General features: G+C 38.6%; 1 protein-coding gene across 2 annotated transcripts in view; it reads right to left on the reverse strand.

Moving 5' to 3' along the window:
• trim33 (tripartite motif containing 33) overlaps nucleotides 1-22,431 on the reverse strand; it is a 40,458-nt gene that overhangs the window by 13,028 nt on the left and 4,999 nt on the right. For both annotated transcript variants that reach the window (XM_053504120.1, XM_053504119.1), the window contains exons 2-9: nucleotides 14,388-14,506; nucleotides 14,109-14,256; nucleotides 10,552-10,684; nucleotides 4,143-4,259; nucleotides 3,588-3,702; nucleotides 3,175-3,321; nucleotides 513-630; nucleotides 103-398 (exon numbers count right to left, since the gene is read on the reverse strand). In XM_053504120.1, the coding sequence (XP_053360095.1) occupies nucleotides 103-398; nucleotides 513-630; nucleotides 3,175-3,321; nucleotides 3,588-3,702; nucleotides 4,143-4,259; nucleotides 10,552-10,684; nucleotides 14,109-14,256; nucleotides 14,388-14,506 (1,193 nt within the window). The remainder of the gene's footprint in view (nucleotides 1-102; nucleotides 399-512; nucleotides 631-3,174; nucleotides 3,322-3,587; nucleotides 3,703-4,142; nucleotides 4,260-10,551; nucleotides 10,685-14,108; nucleotides 14,257-14,387; nucleotides 14,507-22,431) is intronic.

Genomic DNA, 22,431 nt, shown 5'->3' on the forward strand with positions numbered 1-22,431 from the left:
ATGATGCCCGTTATGGTTTGGATCAAAACCCATAAATATGTCAAGAATATTCAGCACAGGAGAAAAAGCCTCTAGTTTTGCATCAGGATTTTTTTTCCTTACCTGCTGCTGCATCATCTGAGGCGGCCCTACCTGCCGCGGGTGCTGGGCCATCTGCGAGGCGAGGCGCATTTGCTGTTGCATCTGCTGCTGCTGCAACTGTTGTTGCTGTTGTTGCTGCTGCTGCTGCTGTTTCTGTTGGAAAGAAGCATGCTGCATGTGCTGCAGCCGCAGCTGCGCCAGGCTGATCTGCCCAGGGTGTTTCCCTGCCGTGTTGTGACTGGGTGAGATCTGCTGCCCCACCATCATGTTGGGAGGATGAGGAGCCGGTGGGGGTACCTTCTCAATCACCAGGTTTCCTAAACAAGAAGGAGAAAACAACTAAATACAACTTACTAAAAAATAATAATAATAAATATCTTAAACGTCTTAATATTTGTGCACCGTATCATGTTTTTTTGGATCACATTTACCAAGGTTTACGACGTTCTTCGCCCAGAACGTGGGGTCACAGAAGAAGCGGACCGCTCCGTTGGCATGAGGCACCGGGTCAACGCGAGCTTTAAGCAGGAAGCGAAGCTGGAATGTGATCTAAACCAAAGGGGAAAGAAAACAAAATACTAATTATGAAAATAAATAAATAATGTAAAACAAATTGTAATACACACAAATGAACACTGGGGGCAGTGTAGCAATGAATATGGTCTTATAAAGTATAACCCTAAGTCACACTTTAAATTTTTTTTGAAGTGAATTAAAAATAATAATAATACTAATAATAATAATCCAATGTAAGCACAAACACTTGACCGGTGACTTTTCAGTTTTCACAAGACTAAAAAAAACTTGTTTGTTAAGTGGCTCTGGGATAGAAGCGCTTGCTAAAAGTTGTACATGTAAATGATGACAGATGAGCATGCAAACGAGGCTGCTTGCACAGAGGTCGTGTGAGCATGAAGCGTAACACTAGCCATTAGGAGTTTACTGATATTTCCCTGAGAGACATGCCACATTTAGTCCAAAGAAGCAGAATCACAGTCTAAACACACATACGCCGCTGCATTATTCACCACATTCATTAACTGACATAGTAAGAGCTCACAGGCTGCTCGGGTTATAGAAACTGCCTGGAAGCTGCCTTGGCAAGTTAGAGTGCTGCAGCACAGACTCGGTCGAGCATCCGGACGCTCGGACTTTAACGTCCAGCAATTTGCTCCTTCACAGTCTATGCAGGAAGTGCACTGATTCTATACACCTTTACAAAACCAAGACATTACAGTGCCTCTTAGGAGTGTCCTGCTCACACCTGGCAGTTACATGTGTCCTGGATGAACGGAGACACATAAACGTTCTCATTAACGCCTCTTCAGTGACCGGTTTCATTTGAGTTTCTGCTGTCACGCACGTTTATTAGGCTCGTCTTCCACTCCATTTATTCTCAGGCAGAAATGACATGATTATTATCTGATTAGCTTTACAGACTGTTTCAAAAGTTTGCTAAAGAAACAGGAATTAATAAAAAGACAACTTTCGGCAGATTTTTAAACAATCGCACAGTGATAACATATCCATTTATGCTTTAGACCATCTACAATTGTGATGTGCATGTCCTCTGATCACAATAAGCCCTTCCAAACATGCAGATCTTTTCATTACTTGAACATGTATATTTGTGCACCCTGGTTGTTCTGTATCTTAAGATCAGACCTACAAACATACAGTATATGAATCACAAATCCTCACAGCATACAGTCACATTAGCACATACACAATATTACGACACACTGATGTAGGATCTTATTTTAAAACCCAGATGTGCCCATGACTTTGTTCTCGTGGAATTTAATTGCACACGCAATCAATTTTTTTTAAACGAATCCAATTTTTACGTTACCGTGAAGTGCGTGGAAAGAAAATGTGAGATGGTGTTTATTAATCAGATTTTAATTGCACACTGATAAGCGCATATTAAGAAATAAACAGCTCCATCTGCTGAATTTTGAGATGACCTAATGTTTTTTTCAAGGTTGATTTTTTGAAAAAATAATTTAAATTCCAGAGTAGCATATCTTTTCATCCCATGAGCCGATTGCGATGAAAAAAAGCCTATATGTTACCTCAAGCTCGGCTGAATACTCCTGTGAAAACCTCATTAAATTTCTTTCAGAAGTTTTTAAGTGATGGGTGCACAAACAAGCAGACAATAATTCCAAAAAAACATCTAGATGTGTTCTATTACTATTAGATGATACAATAATGTGTAATACCAACATTAAGATTTAACAATAAACAGTTGTGGGCAGAATATACAAATCCTGTACTTGAGATCACCTAGGTAAAAAAAACATATATTAAAGTGCTTTATTTACATTGCTACTTGAGAAAAGTAGGAATTGAGTAGTATTAAAAGTACTGAGCTTATATTTACTCAGTGTAGCCTTTATATCACAGAAAAAAGGCTCCCTCTCTTTTTTTTTCTCTCTCAATAGTGAACATGCTCTATTTATCACTGTGTGAAACCATCTCCACTCCAAACACCTGCGACATGACCGAGTATTTCACACAGGGAAGGCAAATCACACGATTACGTACAGTATAATAGTCAGCAGTTAGCGATGTTATCGCTTCAAAAGCTTCACATCGCTGTGTGAAAGTGTGAAAGGATTAAGTGAAGTAAAAGTAAAATGAATCCACAAGTAAAACCAGTACAAAGCTCCTTCAAATATTCTCAATTGCACCGTTTCACCCCAATGCAGGCCATTTCACACGTTGGCACCAAACACCACCAAATTGTTCATTTATTCAAGCGATACGAAAGCTTCACACTTCTGCTCCACATTTACACTCGCACTAAAAAAGGTCAGTACTCGGACAAAAGGGACACCAAACGTCCACCCTTTGTTTAAATAAACAGCAACTGTGATTTGAGTAGTTTGCTTAAAAACCAAAGTTGATACGATTGTGGGAGCGTTTTATTGTCTCATTAAATCACCCGCTCGAGGTTCTTTTCATCTTCCTGTGATCTGAGAACAAGTTCTTTACGTCACAAACATCTCACGATTGCTAGAAACGCAGACACGGCAAACATCTTTTCGTATGCATCTTTTACTTCAGGCTCCAGTCTGACTGACTCACCAGTCTCTTGCTGTAGAGCAAGGCGGTGCTGCTGCCGTTGCCGATGGCCCAGTGTGTGAAGCGGAGAACGTGCAGGATCTGCTGTGCCAGTGAGTTGATGTCCCGCTGCTGGTTAAGCAACTTCATTGTGCGCTCCTTCGTTACACTCTGCGACACAGCGAAGAGACAACGACATGGAAATTTATTTTCCTTTCACTGAAAGTGAAACAAGGTTAAACTCTCAATTCAGATTGTTCAGAAGTCATTATTGAGCTACAATTTACATTCTTAATACTCTGATAAAAAAGTATAATCCTTATTGGATCAGATTTGTTACTTTTATTAATATGTAAAAAAAAATATATATAATAAAAAAAAAAGCCTGATATTTTCGTATAATTTTTTCTTTCTGCATCAAGACTTCCTCTGTATACCTCCAGCTGCTGAAGTAGAGATTTGCCTTTCTTGTTGATTTCATTTATAAGTGTAAAGACTGCGATTTTAATCTCATGCTCAACCTTCTTGTGCGTCTCGGACGCCTCTTTTAATCTGCAACAAAGAAGAGAGTAAAAACATTTTTTTAATAAAGTGCATTAAATAGCCTTCTGTTACAATTATAATAATAATAATATATAATAAAACAATTAACAATTTATATACAATACTGGGCAAATGTCCTGAGCTACACCTCATTTCTTCTTTTATAAAAAAATAAATAAAAAAAAGTAGGAACAATCAATCCTTATTTTAGATGTCTTTTATTGCTTGAATAATTTACAGGTCACAAACGAAAATCATTCCCCTGGTCAGTTACAGAAACTGAAAATGAAAAAATAAAATTTTAACCTTGAGGAGAACTATTCCTCAAGCCTACATTAAACATACAAGAAAGTCTGGCTCTAAAGAAGAAAAACATGAAGAAATTAGGGGTGGGTCAGAACCTGTACTGTAGAACACACTCCTGTAGTCTATTTTGCACTAAGACTTACCTATTTTGCACCTGAGCGGCAGAATACTGTACATAATTTCTCTTTTCGTGCAGTTTGGCCATAAACGTCTCAATAATTCCTTTCTGATTCTCAAAAGCCTCCTCCAGGAACTGGTACCTGCCACAGAGGACGAGAAAAATCAGAGGACTTTACAGAAGAAGTTGTAGCATTTTCCACTACATCACTGTGCAGTGCAGCTCCTCTGACTGTAGTGCCAGCTGTAATCAATATCACGGGTTTATATTAATGTGCTTCTTCTAATACCTCATTCATTTCCATAGTAGCAGCAAATTCACAGGGAATAATATGGCAGACGTTCCTCTCGAACAAAGATTAATAATAATCCAATGAATAATTATCGCTACACACATATTTGTATATAACAAAGCAAAATTAGACTTCTGCTGATATTGCATCCCTACAAAAGCACATTTAGTTAAGATTTCTCTACAGTGTTGAACTGAAAAGTTTTTACTTTTCCAGATTATCTTTTATGGTAATTAATTTGATTCCATAAATAAATAAATACATACATAAATAAATAAATGCCATTGAAAAGAAATATATCTTGAAAAGTAGAATTTAGGTCATTTAATTATTACAATTAGAAAGTCAAACATAAATGTTGGTAAAAAAAAAAAGTTTATTTAACTGTTATTTATATGTTTTATTTATTTATTGTTTGCTTGTTTATTTTATGATTTATTTATTTCACGATTAATTTAACTGCACGGTTGACATGCATCATAAAATATGTAAATCTGTCACTCCTGGATCAAACTGAGTGGGCGGCTCGATAAGAGCTAACTACAACGTCATGCTGTACGATTATAGTTAAAAATCTAAAGTAGAAAATCTGCAATAACCAAGAATTATAGCTATAACAAACAGAAAAAACTTAATAATAATATAATATGATAGTAATGTTATCTGTGTTCAATTCCCAGTCTGTACAACAATTTAACTGAAATTCTTGAGACAAATTAGTACCGCAGTATCCTCAGTTACTGTTGTGCAATCATACCTAACATTTACTTGTGGAAATGCATCTCTAGTTAGGCAGTTGATACCTAGTTCCCCTCAGGTCACTGGACACCATTAGATTAGATTCAACTTTGTCGCTGTGAAAATGTTCAAACATATGTACCATACATATGTACAAAGCCAATGAAATGCAGTTAGCATCTCCCCAGACATGCATAAGTGGCTTATTTACAATAAATACCAAACATAGTAAAATAAGGTTATGGGTTCACATGTACAGGAGCGTGAGTGTCTTATGTAAAGATGGTTCAGTAGGTATTAAAAACATGATCGATCTACACAGACAGTCTGTGGTTTAGCTTGATTAGATAGACAGCTTATAAAAGTATGTAAACAAAAAATACCTCTGTTAAAGCTTGCTATTAAATAGCAGAGCTGCATGATTTGATCAAAAATAAAATCATATTTAAACTGCAAGATTTACCTTTTAAATGTGCCGTTTTTTTATTCAAACGTATTTATCTAGGCTAACACCCAATAATTGTACAAATGATACCGTTAAGGATTTTTGCCAATATTTATCTACAAGAATTGATTAAAAAAATATTTACTTAACATAAGCTCTCAACTCTGATTCTATTACCTTTAACAAATAGCAGCCTCGTGCAATAAATAATCTGACAGGTCCATATTGTGATTTAGATTTTTAAATGATTAATAGTCCAGCACTAATTAACAGTATAGCTTTTATTGCAAACAGAAGATTTGTGTAACTCTTATTTTTTGGTAGCTACAATAGAAGCACCGGGTGCTGTAGCGTCGGTTCTCTTTTGTTCTAAGGAGCTCAAAAAAATTCTGTTGTAGTGACTGAGAAATTAACCCGGGCCACATGCCTGCAAACGCTATACAGCGCAACTGAGAATCACTTATCGTAATTATTATTATTATTAGTGATGCGAAGCGAAGCGACGCACTACTATTGTTATTCTTCTTTTTCTTCCATATGAAAATTAGGCGCGTAACTAGTCCTACACCATTTGTTGTAGACCCATGAGTGAGGTGTCAAATCGTGCGGCTTATACGGGAATGGGGTGCTATGACATTTCTAAGGGGTGGGCGGTTAATTGGCCCCACAGGGGGAAATTAACCGCCCCAAAAATCCCATTGACTTCACATTGAGACCAACTTTGACAGATTGTAGCGCAGAGAGGGAATTTTTTTAGAAACTTGAAATTTACCACATTTGAAAAGGTTTGCAACCTGTGTCAAAAGATACCACGCACAAGGGTTTAAGTTTTCCCCCCGGGGCAAGAGAGGTCCCCAAATTTGCCCCACTGACTTATAATAGGGATTTTGGCAAATAACTAGTCCCGCACCGTTCATTGTAGACCCATGAGTGAGGCTTATGAAACTGTGCAGCTTATTTGGAAATGGGGTCCTATGACTTTTCTACGGGGTGAACGGTTAATTGCTCCCACAGGGGGCAATTAACCGCCCCAAAAAGTCCATTCGACTTAACATTAAGACCAACTTTGACTGAATCGTGGCGGCTTATTCGGGAATGGGGTGCTATGACTTTTCTAGGGGGTGGACGGTTAATTGCTCCCGCAGGGGGCAATTAACCGCCCTAAAAAGTCCCATAGGCTTAACATTGAGACCAACTGTGACTGAATTGTGGCGGCTTATTCGGGAATGGGGTGCTATGACTTTTCTAGGGGGTGGACGGTTAATTGCTCCCGCAGGGGGCAATTAACCACCCCAAAAAGTCCCATCAACTTAACATTGAGTCCCGCACCGTTTCTCGTAGACCCATAAATGAGATGTCAAATCGTGCGGCTTATTCGGGAATGGGGTGCTATGACGTTTCTAAGGCGTGGGTGGGTCTTTACACTCTCGCCACGTCAGTATAATACACTCTACGGGCATGAGAATTTAATATGTTGTAGTCTGGAAGTTCCTGCCACTCACTGTGGGTTTCCGATGGGAACTACGGTATTCCGTTGGAAAGCTTTTGTTTGAGAACTAAATTCTTGTTTGCCGTTCAAAACTGCTCAATTTCTGCTTAAATTTAACATCGGAGGGTGTCGCAGGGTGTCTTTACACTGTCGCCATGTCAGTATAATAAATTCTACGTGCATGAGAATTCAGTATGTTGTAGTCTGGACGTTCCTGCCACTCACGGTGAAAGACTTTTTGCGATCGGACCTACGGTATTCCGTTGGTAGGCATTTGTTTGAAAGCTTAATTCCCGTTTGCCATTTAAATCAGAACCTAACTGTAGATCCCATTGTCAGAGATATGGGGGGCACGAGTTTTGCCACGGCGAGCACCACTCACATTTTCTTCAGGAAATGTACCTCTCTAGCTATTATTATTAGGGCCCATGCACTAAGACATCAGCCCTATGTCATCATAGTGTGTAAGGGCCCTCTTGTTTTTCTAAAGATATCCCCCATCCCCTCAACATCCGTGACTTTTTTCCGAGGCCTTCACATGAAATTTTGCTGCTTAGCTCATACACACTTGCATATATGCATGCCAGACCTGGTAGACATTTAGAGCTCACTGAGCTGAACAACTTTCACCTTGCATGCCATCGGCTCCGCACAACAGGAAGTCTGTTATTTTGGGTCGTTTGCGAAGGATTTTGCGCCCAAAGGATTTTGATGCACTCTTTCCCGAGGGAACTTGTGCAATTGCCACCAAACCGGGCCGATGTGATCAAGACTTTGAGGAGGCAAAATTGTAAAGAGCTTTTTTGATATCTCAAACGAGTCACCCGTGATGATGCCTTAAACTCATGCCGGAAAGTGGTTAATAACTTTGTGTGTGGCAACATACAGCATCAACAGCTTTTTTGGGGTCTTAACAAATCCCCCTAATCTACACATTCACACATCACAAATGTTAACACGCACACACTCGCAGCTCTCTCTCACACAGTCACACTCTTACAGCTCTCTCTCACACACACACAGTCACACACTCACAGCTCTCTCACACACATATATCTACAGTACTGTGTAGTGTGACAAAGTTACTAAAAGAACGTATTCTCCAGCAAGCTCAGTAAAACCTAACAGCTAGGGATGCACCGAAATTTCGCCCGCCGAAAATTTTCGGCCAAAATAGCATTATCGGTTTCGGCCGAAACGTAAGAAAGCGCCGAAAATAAAAGCCGAAATTGTCGCCACGCCTCTCCCATCTCGCTGTCATTACGCATCAAACACGGAGTATGTCGGCGGTTTGGAAGCACTTCAAAGTTTCAGATGAGGACAGCAAAGTTGCAATATGTTACAGAAAGAAATTTTATTTAGTTTTGTTATTGTTAAACAGCCTTATTACTGTTATTTATTATCAATAAAAGTTTGATTGCTTAATTAATTTGTAGTTTTTTTAATACAAACAAAAAGAAAATATTTTAAACATGTTTTTTAATGAAGCCATTTTCGGTTTCGGTATCGGTTTTCGGCCAAGTGCATCCAAAAATTTCGGTTTCGTTTTCGGCCCAGAATTTTCATTTCGGTGCATCCCTACTAACAGCTGTTATTTATTGTCTTGGGCACATACAAAAATATGGCATGAGGAAAAGATTCTTTTGAAAACATTTTGGCATAAAAAAAACTTCTTTAAAGAGCAATAAAGAGTAATAAAATAAACTGCCATTATTTGGAGAGAAAACTCATTGCTTCAAATCAGGAGTTTTATACACAGATTTGTGCAGTTTCATAAGTAAAAGTGCTGTTAGGTTTTACTGAGCTTGCTGGAGAATATGAGTTCTTCTGGTAACTTTGTCACACTCGCTCCTTTCTATTTTTATGCAAATCCCAGGAGTGTAAATTAGGTTTTTTTGTTTCCATCTGAAAACTGGTCTGTCTTGTACTATATTTCTTTCTTTACAGCTAATCAAATATTCTCCTATAATGTTATTTATTTATTAATTTTTAAGTTGTATATGGAAATACTGAATGATTTTGTACATAATTATGCAGACATGACAAACATATATTAAAAAAATTGCTACAGCATCTAATATGGTGCCTAAGACTTTTGCACAGTACTGTATATTTAAATTAAATATTTAATCTTTAATGTTAGTTAGCACAAGCCTAAAACATCTCAAGCTAAATTCAAAAGACACTAAAGGCAAAGTCAAGAGCCACTAAGACTAAACAAATTAATTGTTTCACTAATAAACAGATTATTCAACTACCATAACAGATGTTTTTTTGCAGCCTTAGCTGATCTGCAATCATGTGGTTAATGCTATGAGGCAGTAACCACACGAGGATCATATTACTGGGCGGCATCAAGCAACAAACAACTCATTATCAAAACCTGGAAGGATAGTGCTGAACCATCAACTGTGTAGAAGAGATGTGGTCAGAAGGAAAAAGAAAACCTTGAATGGAGATCACTTAAAGTTGCATGGCAAATACACGAATAAATAAATAAGTAAAATCCACAACTATGCTTAATAGAGAAATTAAGAGCACTTCCATGCACACACACAGAGTGATAAGAAGTCTAAACAGTTATGTGTCCATAAACAGCCATGTGGCAATAAAATTAAGTCAGCTGATGACCTGAGTGTACTGAATTAGACAAGGTGTAAAGTTTTGAAGTTGAATAGAAGTTGAATAAGCGAGTTGCTCGGTCGGTCTGCTGTGCTTCGATAAGCTTCTGTGTGTTTTTTTTTTTAATTTTTTTTTATGTTTGACCAAACGCCTGTGCTATTGACATCTGTTACTACAAAAAGCGTAAACCATTGTAAAATGGTCTGGTGAAATCCTGAAGAACAACAAAAGAGTAGAAGTTAGATAGGTGTCCTTCCAGAGAAGAACCAGGAGGTCTTGGCCCGAGTTAGGAGAGGGAAGGAAGAAAGAGAGAGAGAGAGAGAGAGAGACATAGAAAGAGAATGAGAAGGTGAGTGTGGGAGCGATAGCACCTTAAGATGAGGAAGGAACTTCTTTTATATAAAATAATTCCCCTGACACTAGGGTATCCCATCTATGGCGTTTTTATCTCTTTATGGCATCAACTATTACAAGCATTCAAGTTAACTATGTGACTTTAATAAACAGTATTGTTCATAAATGGTCTGGATTAATATAATTAGTATAATCTGTGTCATTTGCCTAAATGGTCACATCAGCCTAAATCTTACAGTTAAACAGAAACCTGTAATTCGTGCATTACCGTGTCACTCAGTAAAACAGGAAGATACCAATTCGTCTCCAACAGGCTTTAAGTGACATCCTTTTATAAGTGATTCACAGTCTCAGGTTTACCTTCTGCCTGGTTTAACACACTAAACTCATGAAAGCCTTAAAGAAATGATTGGGCAGGATTACAGATGTGCTTGAAAACTTCCCAATGAGAAGGTAGAGAATATTAGGAGTGATGACGTGCACGGATATCTGACCTGTGTTCCTTGTGCTCCAGCAGCTGGCAGTCTCTGCAGGTCAGCTTGTCGCAGGTCTCACAGAAGAGCTTGAGCGCCTCCTGTTTGTGGACCGGACAGAAGACCGTCCTTTGTCCTGATGTAGTTACTGACTCTGCAACATCGAAACACGCATCTCAGGCAAAGACAAGTCATAAGATCTAAACATGATCCATGGTCCAAAAAAATAAATAAATAAATAAATTGCTCATTTTGTGGCTCATTTTGTGATTTTTTTTTTTTTTAATCATCGATTATTGCATTTCTTTGAAAACAGATCGACGTGTCTGTGTGGCTCCCGTTAAGAAGGTTGCAATGTGTGGCGGCTCGGTTTCTCACCATCACCGAACACTTTCACATCTTTCACATGGATGAAAGTGTGAAAACTCTTCGTCACAGGAATATTGCAGGAGGTTGTGGAAGTGGTTAAATGAGACAGTTCAGGAGTAGCTGCGCAGCTTATTAATTATTGAAATTGTGTGTGTGTGTGTGCTGTTTCTGCGTTATCAGACGAAGAGGACAAAGTGCAAATATTTCTGCAAAAATAGATGCCCCCCCCCTCCCCTGCTGGCTTCTATTATTATTATAATTATTATTATTAGTAATAAATTATGTTTAGCTAATTACTGTTGTCTCAGCTGCACTGAGGAGAGGAGAAACATAATACTGTGCAGCATTAATGACCTAAATCCAGGTAATGCCTAAACCTCAGTCTAATCCAGGCAGTGATAGTGATATTGTCTTGGCGCGTGCACACACACACACTACATTTAAATTACTGGCATTTAGCAATATGTCTTTAAAATCCTTTCCCCGTCCCAGGCACTCCTGAGTGGCCATATGGTTTAATAGTTCCTCTCCAGATCTTGTTCGAGTTGCGGTCGCGGTAATGAAAACAGTGCGGCCGAAAGACCGGCTCCCCCTTGAAACTCTGCCCGTCGCCATGGCAACTGCATTACGATCTCCCTCCGGGTGGAACGAGGCCAAAACTAGCAAATGATTAAGATCCATGAGAGTCTCAGCTAATTATTAGTTCATATATTTACTGCAAGCCAAAAAAAAAAAAACCTCCAACTACATTAATAAAACCTAGGCCCAGTCGAGACACACACACACACCAAACTATAATTAAACACAGATGATTAAAGATTTTGAGAAAGAAATGGCATAAAGGAGTTGTAAAGGAATAGTTAATCATTTCAGCTTAGACATGAGGATAACATGAGCCTGATCCTTAGCCACTGCAGATGGTGTTGAAATTCATTGCAGATGCGTATTTGGGCTGTGAGCGTTTGAGACGCAGTTACCTGGAAGGTGCAGGTTTAGTAGGCTGTCCCTGATTTTTTTTTTTCATTAACAACCCAAGTGCACACCCCACCCCTATTAACTTTCCCAACCAATTGTTTGCTTAAAAACGCACCCTACTCTAACTGACCGGTTCACCCGTCTGATCATCTTCCTCAACACCGACACGACCTGTCTATTACTAGGAACAAATTTTGCTAGGTATATTCACTAGAACATGTAAAACAAAGAAAACGCAAAGGGAAACTGTGACCAGACTGAGGAGAATACAGTGCAGCACGCGAAATGGTTATATAACTCTAACGTAAGCGTAATGCACCGTAACCTTCAAGCTCTAGTCAGACTCTGGGAATAATCGACAAGCGGATAGCGGATAGCGACACAGCTAAAATGTCAGCCAAAGACATTTCGGCGAGGCTACAGATGTGTGTAATCGCCGGCGACGATGTCAAGAGAGGAGAACAGACAGGTTTAGACAGGTTCCGATAAAGTCACACTCTCTCAGGACGTCCTCGTTTTTAGCTTGTGGTTTTAGCCTGGTTCTAACGTGACATCTGGCCACTAGAACCTATGACGTACGGCAGCACACTGGAGCTTTGAGTTTCTGGAACATTACTTCATGATTTCTCCATCTGTGGCAACTTATTTTTGTGATCTCAAAATCAACTCCCTGAAACTTCAAAGACATTCCATATTTCATTTAAAACACATCATAATTAATTAGTTGCATGTGGTTTTGATTAATTGAATCATTCATTGTGCCTCACACCAGGAGACTGTCGTTTTCAATTCCAGTTCATTTTGAAGCATTGTGATTTGTGATTCAATTTAATTCGACACCATTAATTAGTTGTGGATGGAGGATTAAAAAAATATATATATCTATTCGGTGATGTCTCTCATTTATTTTGTGTGGCAATTAATGTATCGCCATACTGACTCCAAAATCACCTTTTTTTTGTTTGTTTGTTTTTAATTCACGCATTTGCATGTGAGATGGTAATATGTTGCAGTTCCTCTATAATCCTCCAGGTGGTTATCTCTGAAGTGTTAACATACTGGCGCACATTTGGTTGGACAAAATCTTACAAAATCTGAAATATATATAATTTATTTATTTATATATTTTAATCGGGATATAAAAAAAAAAGTACAGTACTTAAAAAATTTAAATCAAACTGGCAACTAGGTATCATGTTTACATCGTATCGACTTCTTGGCGAATCCCATACCCTAGCACTGATGTCTGATTCATTATAACTAGCTATATTTCTTACAAATATTCAAGCCTTAAAAAAATACTAGCAACAATTAATAAACATTGCAATGTAGTGTAGTATGTACTTGACACGGTTGCTCTGTCAGTGCGGTTCATTCAAACAAATTTAAACGCTGAGTAAACCCGAACCTCGGTGCACACCAAGCAAGCGAACCGAGACGGTTAGTATTGTTTCTGTCTGCTTCCAAACAAGCTCTGGTGCGCTTCGATTAAAATGTAAACGCACAGTGGATAAGTAAACAAACCGAGTCCGCTTTGCTAGTGTTATCTGTTAATGATGACTGTACCTGGGAACTTTCACTGGACATCTCTGTATGTGTAGGATCTGATGTAGAGTAGGCAATGTTTGCGTGGATGGATGGATGGATGGATGTATGGATGGACAGATTATGAGGAAAAAGGCCTAGCTACGTCATGCGCGAAAGATGACAAGGTACCAGACGAGTTAAAAATAAATAAATAAAATAAGCACCTAATGTCATTAATAAATGTAACACTGCATAATTTAAATAAGCATGCAAAGACATTCACTACAGACAGAGGACAGGAACAAACAGGACAGCAAGGCAAGACGATGACGAGAGTGCTTGTGAAATATCAATTCAATGGATTAATGAAATGTCTCACGCAGCTCTGCTGTAATATCGCGTGTTTATGTTAAACCTTATTCGAGGATTAAATCATTTTTTTATTTATTATTTTGTGTCGGCTGTATAGACACTCCAGTCCAGTAGAGGGCGGTATTGTAACAACTGCACAGAATTTTAAAAGAAGAAGCAGCAGCAACACACAATTTCAGAACAAGTTACTCTTTATAAGTTTACTTAATTAAAATCAACAAGTGTGAATCGATCCTGTTTAAACTGCCTCAGTGAATAAATCGTCTCTCCCACAATTTCGATTTAGCCTTAGCATAAAAGGAATTTAAATGTAGACAAAATTTTAAAGCGCATACCTTGAGAGACCTCCTCTTTCTTCCGTATCGTATGATCCTTGGTAAATTTCACTCTCTGGTGCGCTTCGATGCACGTCTTGCATAGCCATTCGCCGCACTCTACGCAGAAACCGACAGCGCTGGCGTTGTCCTCGCAGCTGGTGCATACCTGCAGAGTTGCAGTCGTACAGACGAATAAATAATAAAAACACTCCCAAGGCTCCCTCTACAGGTGCGTATTCATTTTAAATAATAAGTAAAGAAATAAATGATGTGTATCTAAGAAACGGATTCTCTCACCTGCATCGATTTTTCTGCCGCTGTGCTAGACGCCTCTGTCGAGTCCTTGACAAAGTAATTGTCCACCATGTCGATCGGTTTGTAGTCCTGGTAGCAAACCGTACACCGCATGACGTTCACTAAACATAAAACAAGGAGACTGTGAGAGATGTGAAGGATCACGTGATCGCACGTACAGCAGCTTTACCCCCCCGGCTCGAGTTCACTGACCCACTCGCTCAGTCCTTCTTCTTCATGGCTGAAAACGTGTCCATCGACTCCTCTAATCAAGCTTGAAGTCTACGCTTAAAATATTACTAGTAGATGAAATTTGTAGATAATGAGTATTTCAACTTTTTGTGGCAGTCTATTAAAACCTCATCTTTAAATTATGATTCTTTTTTTATATATATTTTTTTTAATATACACAGAAGAGAATATTCGTATTATTATTAACCGAAGAGTTCAAAAAGACCTCTCCACGCATACAAAAGGCGTAAACCGAGAGTCACGGAGAAGCCTTTAGGAAAGAAAAATAGAAGAAGAAGAAGGAAAAAAAAAGATCAAAGATATCGAGAGATGTTGAGAGCAGAATATTAGTTTAACGTAACTGAGAAACCTTGTATTATGAAACCAATAATTCGCTGCACACACCCACGTATGCAAAACAGGACTAAAGTCTAGAGGATTAGAACAACAATCAAGTAAACAAATCATAGGAATTTTCATATTAATGCTTTAAACAAATTTAGATATGGAAATCAACTGTGCCTCGAGCACTAAGGCGCACATTACTTTTACATTACTGTGGCGCATTATTTAATATATTTTATTGGTTTTTTTTGGATTTGTTGTTTTTTATTATTAAAATGATCGCAGGATTATGAAACACTTGTGACGGTTTGCCTTTAAAAGATACCGAAGTCTGGAATTCTCATTCCCAGTGTGCTTCAAACAGGCGCACTAGTATTACCGTTAATCTATCCATGAAACTAATTGAATTTTACTCTAATCCAGTTTTTAAAATCAGATAAATGAATGTGATGGGGCCTTTTCCCCTCCCCCACCCTCCTTAGCCCCCCACCCCCACAACCCCACCCACCCACCCACCCATTCTCATTCATCACTGCCCCTCTCTTAATAGCCTCCCTGACATGCCATCAATTCCCTCCCCCCATCTAGCCGGCTGCAGCCAGAACCGGTCTGAGCTAGTTTGAGCCCGTTTCAGCCAGCGCTTACTGCAACCAGCCAGTTCCCTCTAATCCCCGGCTGGGGAAATCCCACACGCCGATTGGCTGCCGAGTGCAGCTGAAGTGAACGCAGCCAGTGCAGGGGAGTGATGGACCGCGTTCACTGCACAGGATTTGTATTCAGAGCCTTCAGTAAAACCACTCTACTCGTATCTGCTCGGGTAAACACCTCACACAGAAAAAGAGAGAGAGAGAGAGCTCAGAGGACGGATAATCACCACCATCCAGAGTGACTATTAGAGATTAGTGTTTAGACAAACAGGCAAGTCCTGATCCAGAAAAACCAAAACATTTACTTTAACTCCGGCGGGATTGTAAAAAAAGAAGGCATCTGACTCGAGTTTGGATTTAAAAAAAACAAAAACAAAAAAAAACATGATTTAAAAGTGCTGTTTCTTCATGTGAAGCAAAATGATTGTATTAAAAGCCACCATGTTTAAACAGCCATTTATTCTCACCGTGTACTTTCATACAGGAAAAATCCTAATACTTTCCTCCTGACATTAAAAGTTAATAAAAACCTAAAGAGATCGATTTAGAACGGCAACACAAGATATAGACTTAAGAATGCCAAAATTCAGACAGACGAGCTCCTGGTTCTCTGAGGTAATATGTTAAAACAAAAGCCTCGACAACATTAGAGGTTCATTTAAAACACTATATACATTCTTTCCAAACCAGCTAAAGAATAATGTTTTGTTTATTTTTTTTTTATGCAAATTCTGGCAAAACACTTCCTCGCTCCTATTTCAGAGCTGAGATGCACAATTCAAATGAGGATGGTAAGGCAACAGGCCTCATCATCATCATCATTATTATTATTATTACAGAGGCGGCTTTAAACCCAAGATTCTTACTAACCACAACGACTTTGACACTGAATAAAAAGCGTTGTAAAACGACTTAAGTGACAAAATTCAACTACCAGCATCCTTGATCGCGAGAAACTAACACAAACGGGAAAATTTCTATAGGGGGAAACACTATTACTAGATACAAATTGAAATTGTGTTATAAACCCGATGTCACAAAAAGACATTCAGGGTTTTATGTACTTTATGTATTTTTTCAAATAACTTTTGAGGGGCTGAATAAAAATGCAGCAAACATTCTCTCTAACTGAAATCAAGAATGCATAAATACAAGCAAATACTAAATGGTGCAGTTAAATAAACTGCCCGGTCCCAATAAATAAATAAATAAATAAATAAATAAAGCGTGAACACCCTGATTTAACTAAGCAAATCGGTACGAGCAGTCCACAGAATAATTACACAAGTCATTAACATGGTTCAGCTGCAACAAGTTATTTCACCCTAACTGATGCAGTGAGCAGCTTTTCATTTGTTAAACAACCGTGTCAGGAAACATTATCCTGTAGTCGTGGCAAAGGTGTTTCGGAAAGAAACTACTAAAAATCGGGTTAAGAACTGTAGAACCCATTGTGGTCAGAAGAACATCATGAACGACCGTGATCGGAGAACACTTCACAACCAAAACACAAAGGTAGAACTCAAGAGCATTTCCACACGCAATGTGATAAGACCTCGAGGGACTGGGACTAATCAGCTGCGTAGCCTTAAGAGAACAACTTTTCAGTGAGGCTAATCAGGGGAAAAAAAGGCTTTTATTTACTAGTCAGCATAAACAATGGACCGTGGAGCAAATGGGGAAAAAGGTCATGTGGTCTGATGAGTCCAGATCAACCCTGCTCCAGAGTGATGGGCACATCACGGTAAAAATTAAAGCTGGATCATGACTAGTGCCAACCGTATACAAGCCTGTGGGGGCAGAATTATGATCTGAGGTTGCTTACTCTTAGTCAGGTCCAAGTTCAACAGCGTTACGTGTCCTAAAATAAGGTCAGTTAATGACCTGAATATACTGAATGACTGAATGATATTTTTTATTCCCTCCTTTTATATTTCCAAGATGAAAACACCAGTATTGATCAGGCTCAAATTGTAAAGGGGGGTTCAGGGAGCAAGAGAAAACATTTTCATACATGGCTTGGCCACTACAGAGTTTAGACCTTAACCCCATCGTGAATCTTTGGGTTGTGCGGGAGAAGGCAATACGAAGCGGTCCGACTCTCCCATCATCAATACACGATCTTGGAGAGAGATTAATGCGACTCTGGATGAAAATTACTGAGACATTGCATAAGCTTATCGAAACAGTACAACAGCTGTAATCAAAGCAACAGCCGGTCCGACAAACTATTAGTGTGAAAAAAATTTTGTTTGTTTTTGTTGTTTTGGGCCAGGAATCACAGTTAAAATTACAACGGGTTTCTAAATGATCTCAATGTAATTCGTGTGCAATATCTCAGCTTCTCCCGGCATCTTAATTAAATAGTATCCTATTACACATTTTTAGATTTTAGATCTTTTATATTCATGTTCAACATGTGCTCTATTTTTACACACCATCATAGGCTCTACTTAACAGGGAGTCAGTTATTTTGGTAGGTTTGCAAAAAGCCACCCATTGGAATTTGATATCCTCCACCTAGGGGATTTAAATGATGACCACCAAAAAGAGGCAAAGTGTTAAAGACATTAAGGATACAAAACTCTCAAAAGGTTCAGTTATGGTAATGCCTGAAACTTGTGCCAAAAAGTGGCTAATAACTTCCTAAGTGACATCATAATGTGATGTGTTTTTTCCAGCATCCGAGGCTTTTTGGAGGCCTAACACGCTCAAACAGGACATGGCTGTGTGGTGCACCAAGGTGGCGACGGTACAGGTGCTTGGACCTGATAATCGTTGCTTTGCAACCATATTTAGGGCCCAAGTGCTATGACATCATCCCTATGTTGTCAGTGTGTAAAAGACCATTTTGTTCTTTTACGGATTATTATATCATTATTATTTTTCCCTGCATCCGGGCTTTTCTGGGTTTTAACATGCTCAAAAACTCTCGAAAATCAGCACACAGGTTGGAATCTGCTGCTATTAGGTTGTAGCTCATACACACTTATACTTACACCGTATACATACGAAACCCGGTAAGACTTGTAGATCTCACTGACCTAAACAACTTTGGCTGGAATTTGATGTATATTCCTCTTAAAATATTTACACGATCGCCACCAAACCGGGCCAACGTGATCAGGATATTGTGGACGCAAAATTGGGAAGAGATCAATTAATGGTTCAGCCGTGATGATGGCTTAAACTTACGCTGGAAAGTGGCTAATAATTTCCTAAGTGAGACCACAATGAGCGATGCTTCAGCCCCCAGCATCCAGGGCTTTTTGGAGGTTTTAACATAAAATTCCCCTTATTCTTAAATTATGTCATAATGGTCTATATCTATCCATCAAAATTTAAGAGAAATTAATTACTAACATTCAAATCGGAGAAAAAAGAAGAAGGAAAAAAAAAACTCCCCACAGGATCAAAAGTCCTAATGTTTTGGATCTCATTTAAAAAAAAAAAACACCACACGAGATGCACATAAACTGGGACTTAAAAATAAAAGCTATAATTTTATCAAATTATCAAAAACACAATTTATTAAGTTTTAAAAGACCTTTTGAGCCAAAATATAAGTAATGACAACTCAAGCACCACCACCAGAAATGACAAAGTCCTGCATATTAACTACACTGATTAAAAATAACTAAGGAATCATTTCCCTTTTACTCAGTACATGACAGTACTTTTTTTTTTTTTTTTTTTAACAAAACACAAAACTACAGACAAAAATCACATTATTTAAAAACTTCCATCTGAGAAAAACCCACCAAACAAAATAAAAATATACCTGTCTTTATCTGGAAATTAGATTCGGAAATGTCAAAAACATCCATAAGGTTTCTGACAGGTTGCATGACGTTAAGAGAGAGAGAACGAGAGAGAGAGACGTTTTGACGTTCAGGTTTTCGAGTGACATTCAAGAGGCCCTGTGCGTTTCAGTTCTGTGCACAAAAATGAAACCAAGCACACGGTCGTCAGAAAGCAAAAAAAAAAAGGGGACGTCTGTACGCTAGAAACAGGAAAATCGGAACCGGGGTTCACAACGCAGCTGAAACATTATTCTTTTTAACAGATGAGAGTTCAATGACCTCGATGGGCGTTTACCTCAATGAGGCAAAGTCATGTCTAAAAAGACTCGCACCGGGACCATGTGTCAAGTTTCGAAAGAAAAAAATAAAAAACTGATACTTCCTTTCAACAACCAAAAAAAAATAAAGCAAACAAAACAAAAAAAAAAATCTTGTTGACCTTTGACCTCACGTCAAAAAAAATGTAAACAGATTATAATGAACCGAGGTGCTCAGGGGTTACAAAATAAAAATACACAACCCTAAATGATCCAATGGGTGGATGTGTGACCGACTGAACAAATCAAATTATTGCAAAAATTATAACAAGATCAAATCAAACCAGGCCTATTTTACGGTGACCCTAAAGTATAAAGTATAACCACATTTTCCAAAACATTTCAAGGAATGAAGCTTTTTTTTATATGAAGTAATTAGTAGTGCGAAGCGAAGAGTGAGGTGTCAAATGGTGCGTCTTATTTGGGAATGGGGTGCTATCACTTTTCTAGGGGGTGGGCAGTTAATTGCCCCCGCAGGGGGCAATTAACCGTCCTAAAAAGTCCCATAGACTTAACATTAAGACCAACTTTGACTGAATCGTGGCAGCTTATTCGGGAATGGGGTGCTATGACTTTTCTAGGGGGTGGGCAGTTAATTGCCCCCGCAGGGAGCAATTAACCGTCCCAAAAGGCCCCATCGACTTAACATCGAGACCAACTTTGACTGAGTCCGGCACCGTCTGTCGTAGACCCATGAATGAGGTGTCAAATCGTGCGGCTTATTCGGGAATGGGGTGCGCCTTCTAAGGAGTGGGCGGGTCTTTACACTGTCAATATAACACACTGTATGGGCATGAGAATTCAATATATTAAAGTCTGGAAGTTCCTGCCCACAAGGAGACTCGTCTTAAGTTTATAAGTTCGTTCTATAAGGGCCATGGAGTTCTGACAGGAAGTTTACAAGGCCCAATCGCAAATTTGTGTATGTTGTCTTTAACTTTCCGGTAAATTTAAAACTTTTATGATTTGTGAAATGTTCCAGTGTTTCTGACGTGGCTATGTTTTGGAAAATGCTGTGTTTTGTAGTTCAGCGTCACCTTTTGATTGTGTCTCTGGAGTTGATCTTTTTCCTCTAACGGCACATCCTGAAGGGTTTATTTTTAAAACTCTTATACGACAATTTGGCAATGTGTACATTTATTCATTATTGCATTTAAAGAGCAACAAAAGTGACTTTTTAAATCTTTAGGGTTGTTAGGGATGGAGGAGGAAAAAAAATACAAGAAATACAAGAAATTCTATTCATTTATATGAATCATGATTCTTTTTGTGTGGTGATTCATGCATCTCCACACTGACTTCAAAATCAAATTTTTTAAAAATAATTTTTACATTTATAATAACAGATGACCCGCTGGTAGAACTGGCTGGTTTTCATTTTTGTCTGGCCATGACCGGTGATCAACCATTCTTTACCGAGCGTAGAAGCCCGAAGTGGCGCAACAGAAACGTGTTACATTATATAAAAAAATAAAATAATTAACCAATTAAAAAAAAAACAATTAAAACTAATTAAAAGCATTTGATCTGCCTTTTCTTTCATACTCTGGGCGTGAATTAGTTTAAAACCCCCTTATTACACACGTTCCTCGCATCCACTCAATCCGCGAACCTAACTCTCGAGTTGAGTTTTGAGATTTTGAGAAGGTAAAATGTCACCGTTTCTTAAAAATCCTACAGGTGGGACGCTCTGAACTATTTACATATTTTCAACCGGTGTGCTAGAAGTGAATTACTTGGCAAGTATGTTTAGAAATAATAATAATTATTGCGGCGGATGACCGCTGATCAGGTAAACCTTAACACCTGTATTTATTTTGTATTGTTTAAATGCTGATCTGGAACGTCTGCTACTCATTAAACTTTATTTTTTTAAGGCTTAAAATTGAAAGAAAATCGGGAGGGAAAAAATTGAATATCGAATCTGGATATTTATCGCAATTTTATACACGTGCACAAACACACTCATCCCTCTCACTCACACAGACATGCACACACATCACAAAAGTTAAACACATTCGCATCTCTCCCTCTCACACAGACACGCACGCACAAACACACTCATACTTCACACATATACATAAACACACACCACAAATGTTAGCACTCTCACACTGACACACACACATTACAAATGTTAACACACATTCGCATCTCTCACGCAGACATGCGCACATACACATCACAAATCTTAACACACACAAACACACTCATCTCTTACTCTCAAGCTTTTTGGAGGATGTTTTCACTCACATCTTTCACTTTCACACACACGCATGACATGACAAATATTTAGGGCCCAAGCTGACATCAGTCCCATTACGTCATATTGTGTGACGTGTACAAGTTGTAAGGTGCGCCTGGGCGGCGATGGTATATGGTGCTTGGGCCCACTCATCGCTGCTTGCAACTATATTTAAACAAATTCTTTTAAGCACTTAAAACGGTAAAAAAAATTATAATAATCAGGATATTTATAAACTTATGATACGTCGAATGGCAATTTTAATTGGATCGGAACCTACAGCATGTATTGTGAGGTGAGTGGCGAGTCCCACTTACACTTAATGTCGTCACACGTCCACACTACAAGTTATCGCTTATGGTTGAGCAGCTTTAAAAAGTCGAAATGTGCTTTAACAGACTGAACTATTCTCGCTGCTCCTATTATAATATCACGACCAATCAGATTCCAGGATCAGAG

Source organism: Clarias gariepinus, chromosome 9 (assembly GCF_024256425.1).
Source record: "Clarias gariepinus isolate MV-2021 ecotype Netherlands chromosome 9, CGAR_prim_01v2, whole genome shotgun sequence".
Classification (NCBI taxonomy): Eukaryota; Metazoa; Chordata; class Actinopteri; order Siluriformes; family Clariidae; genus Clarias; species Clarias gariepinus.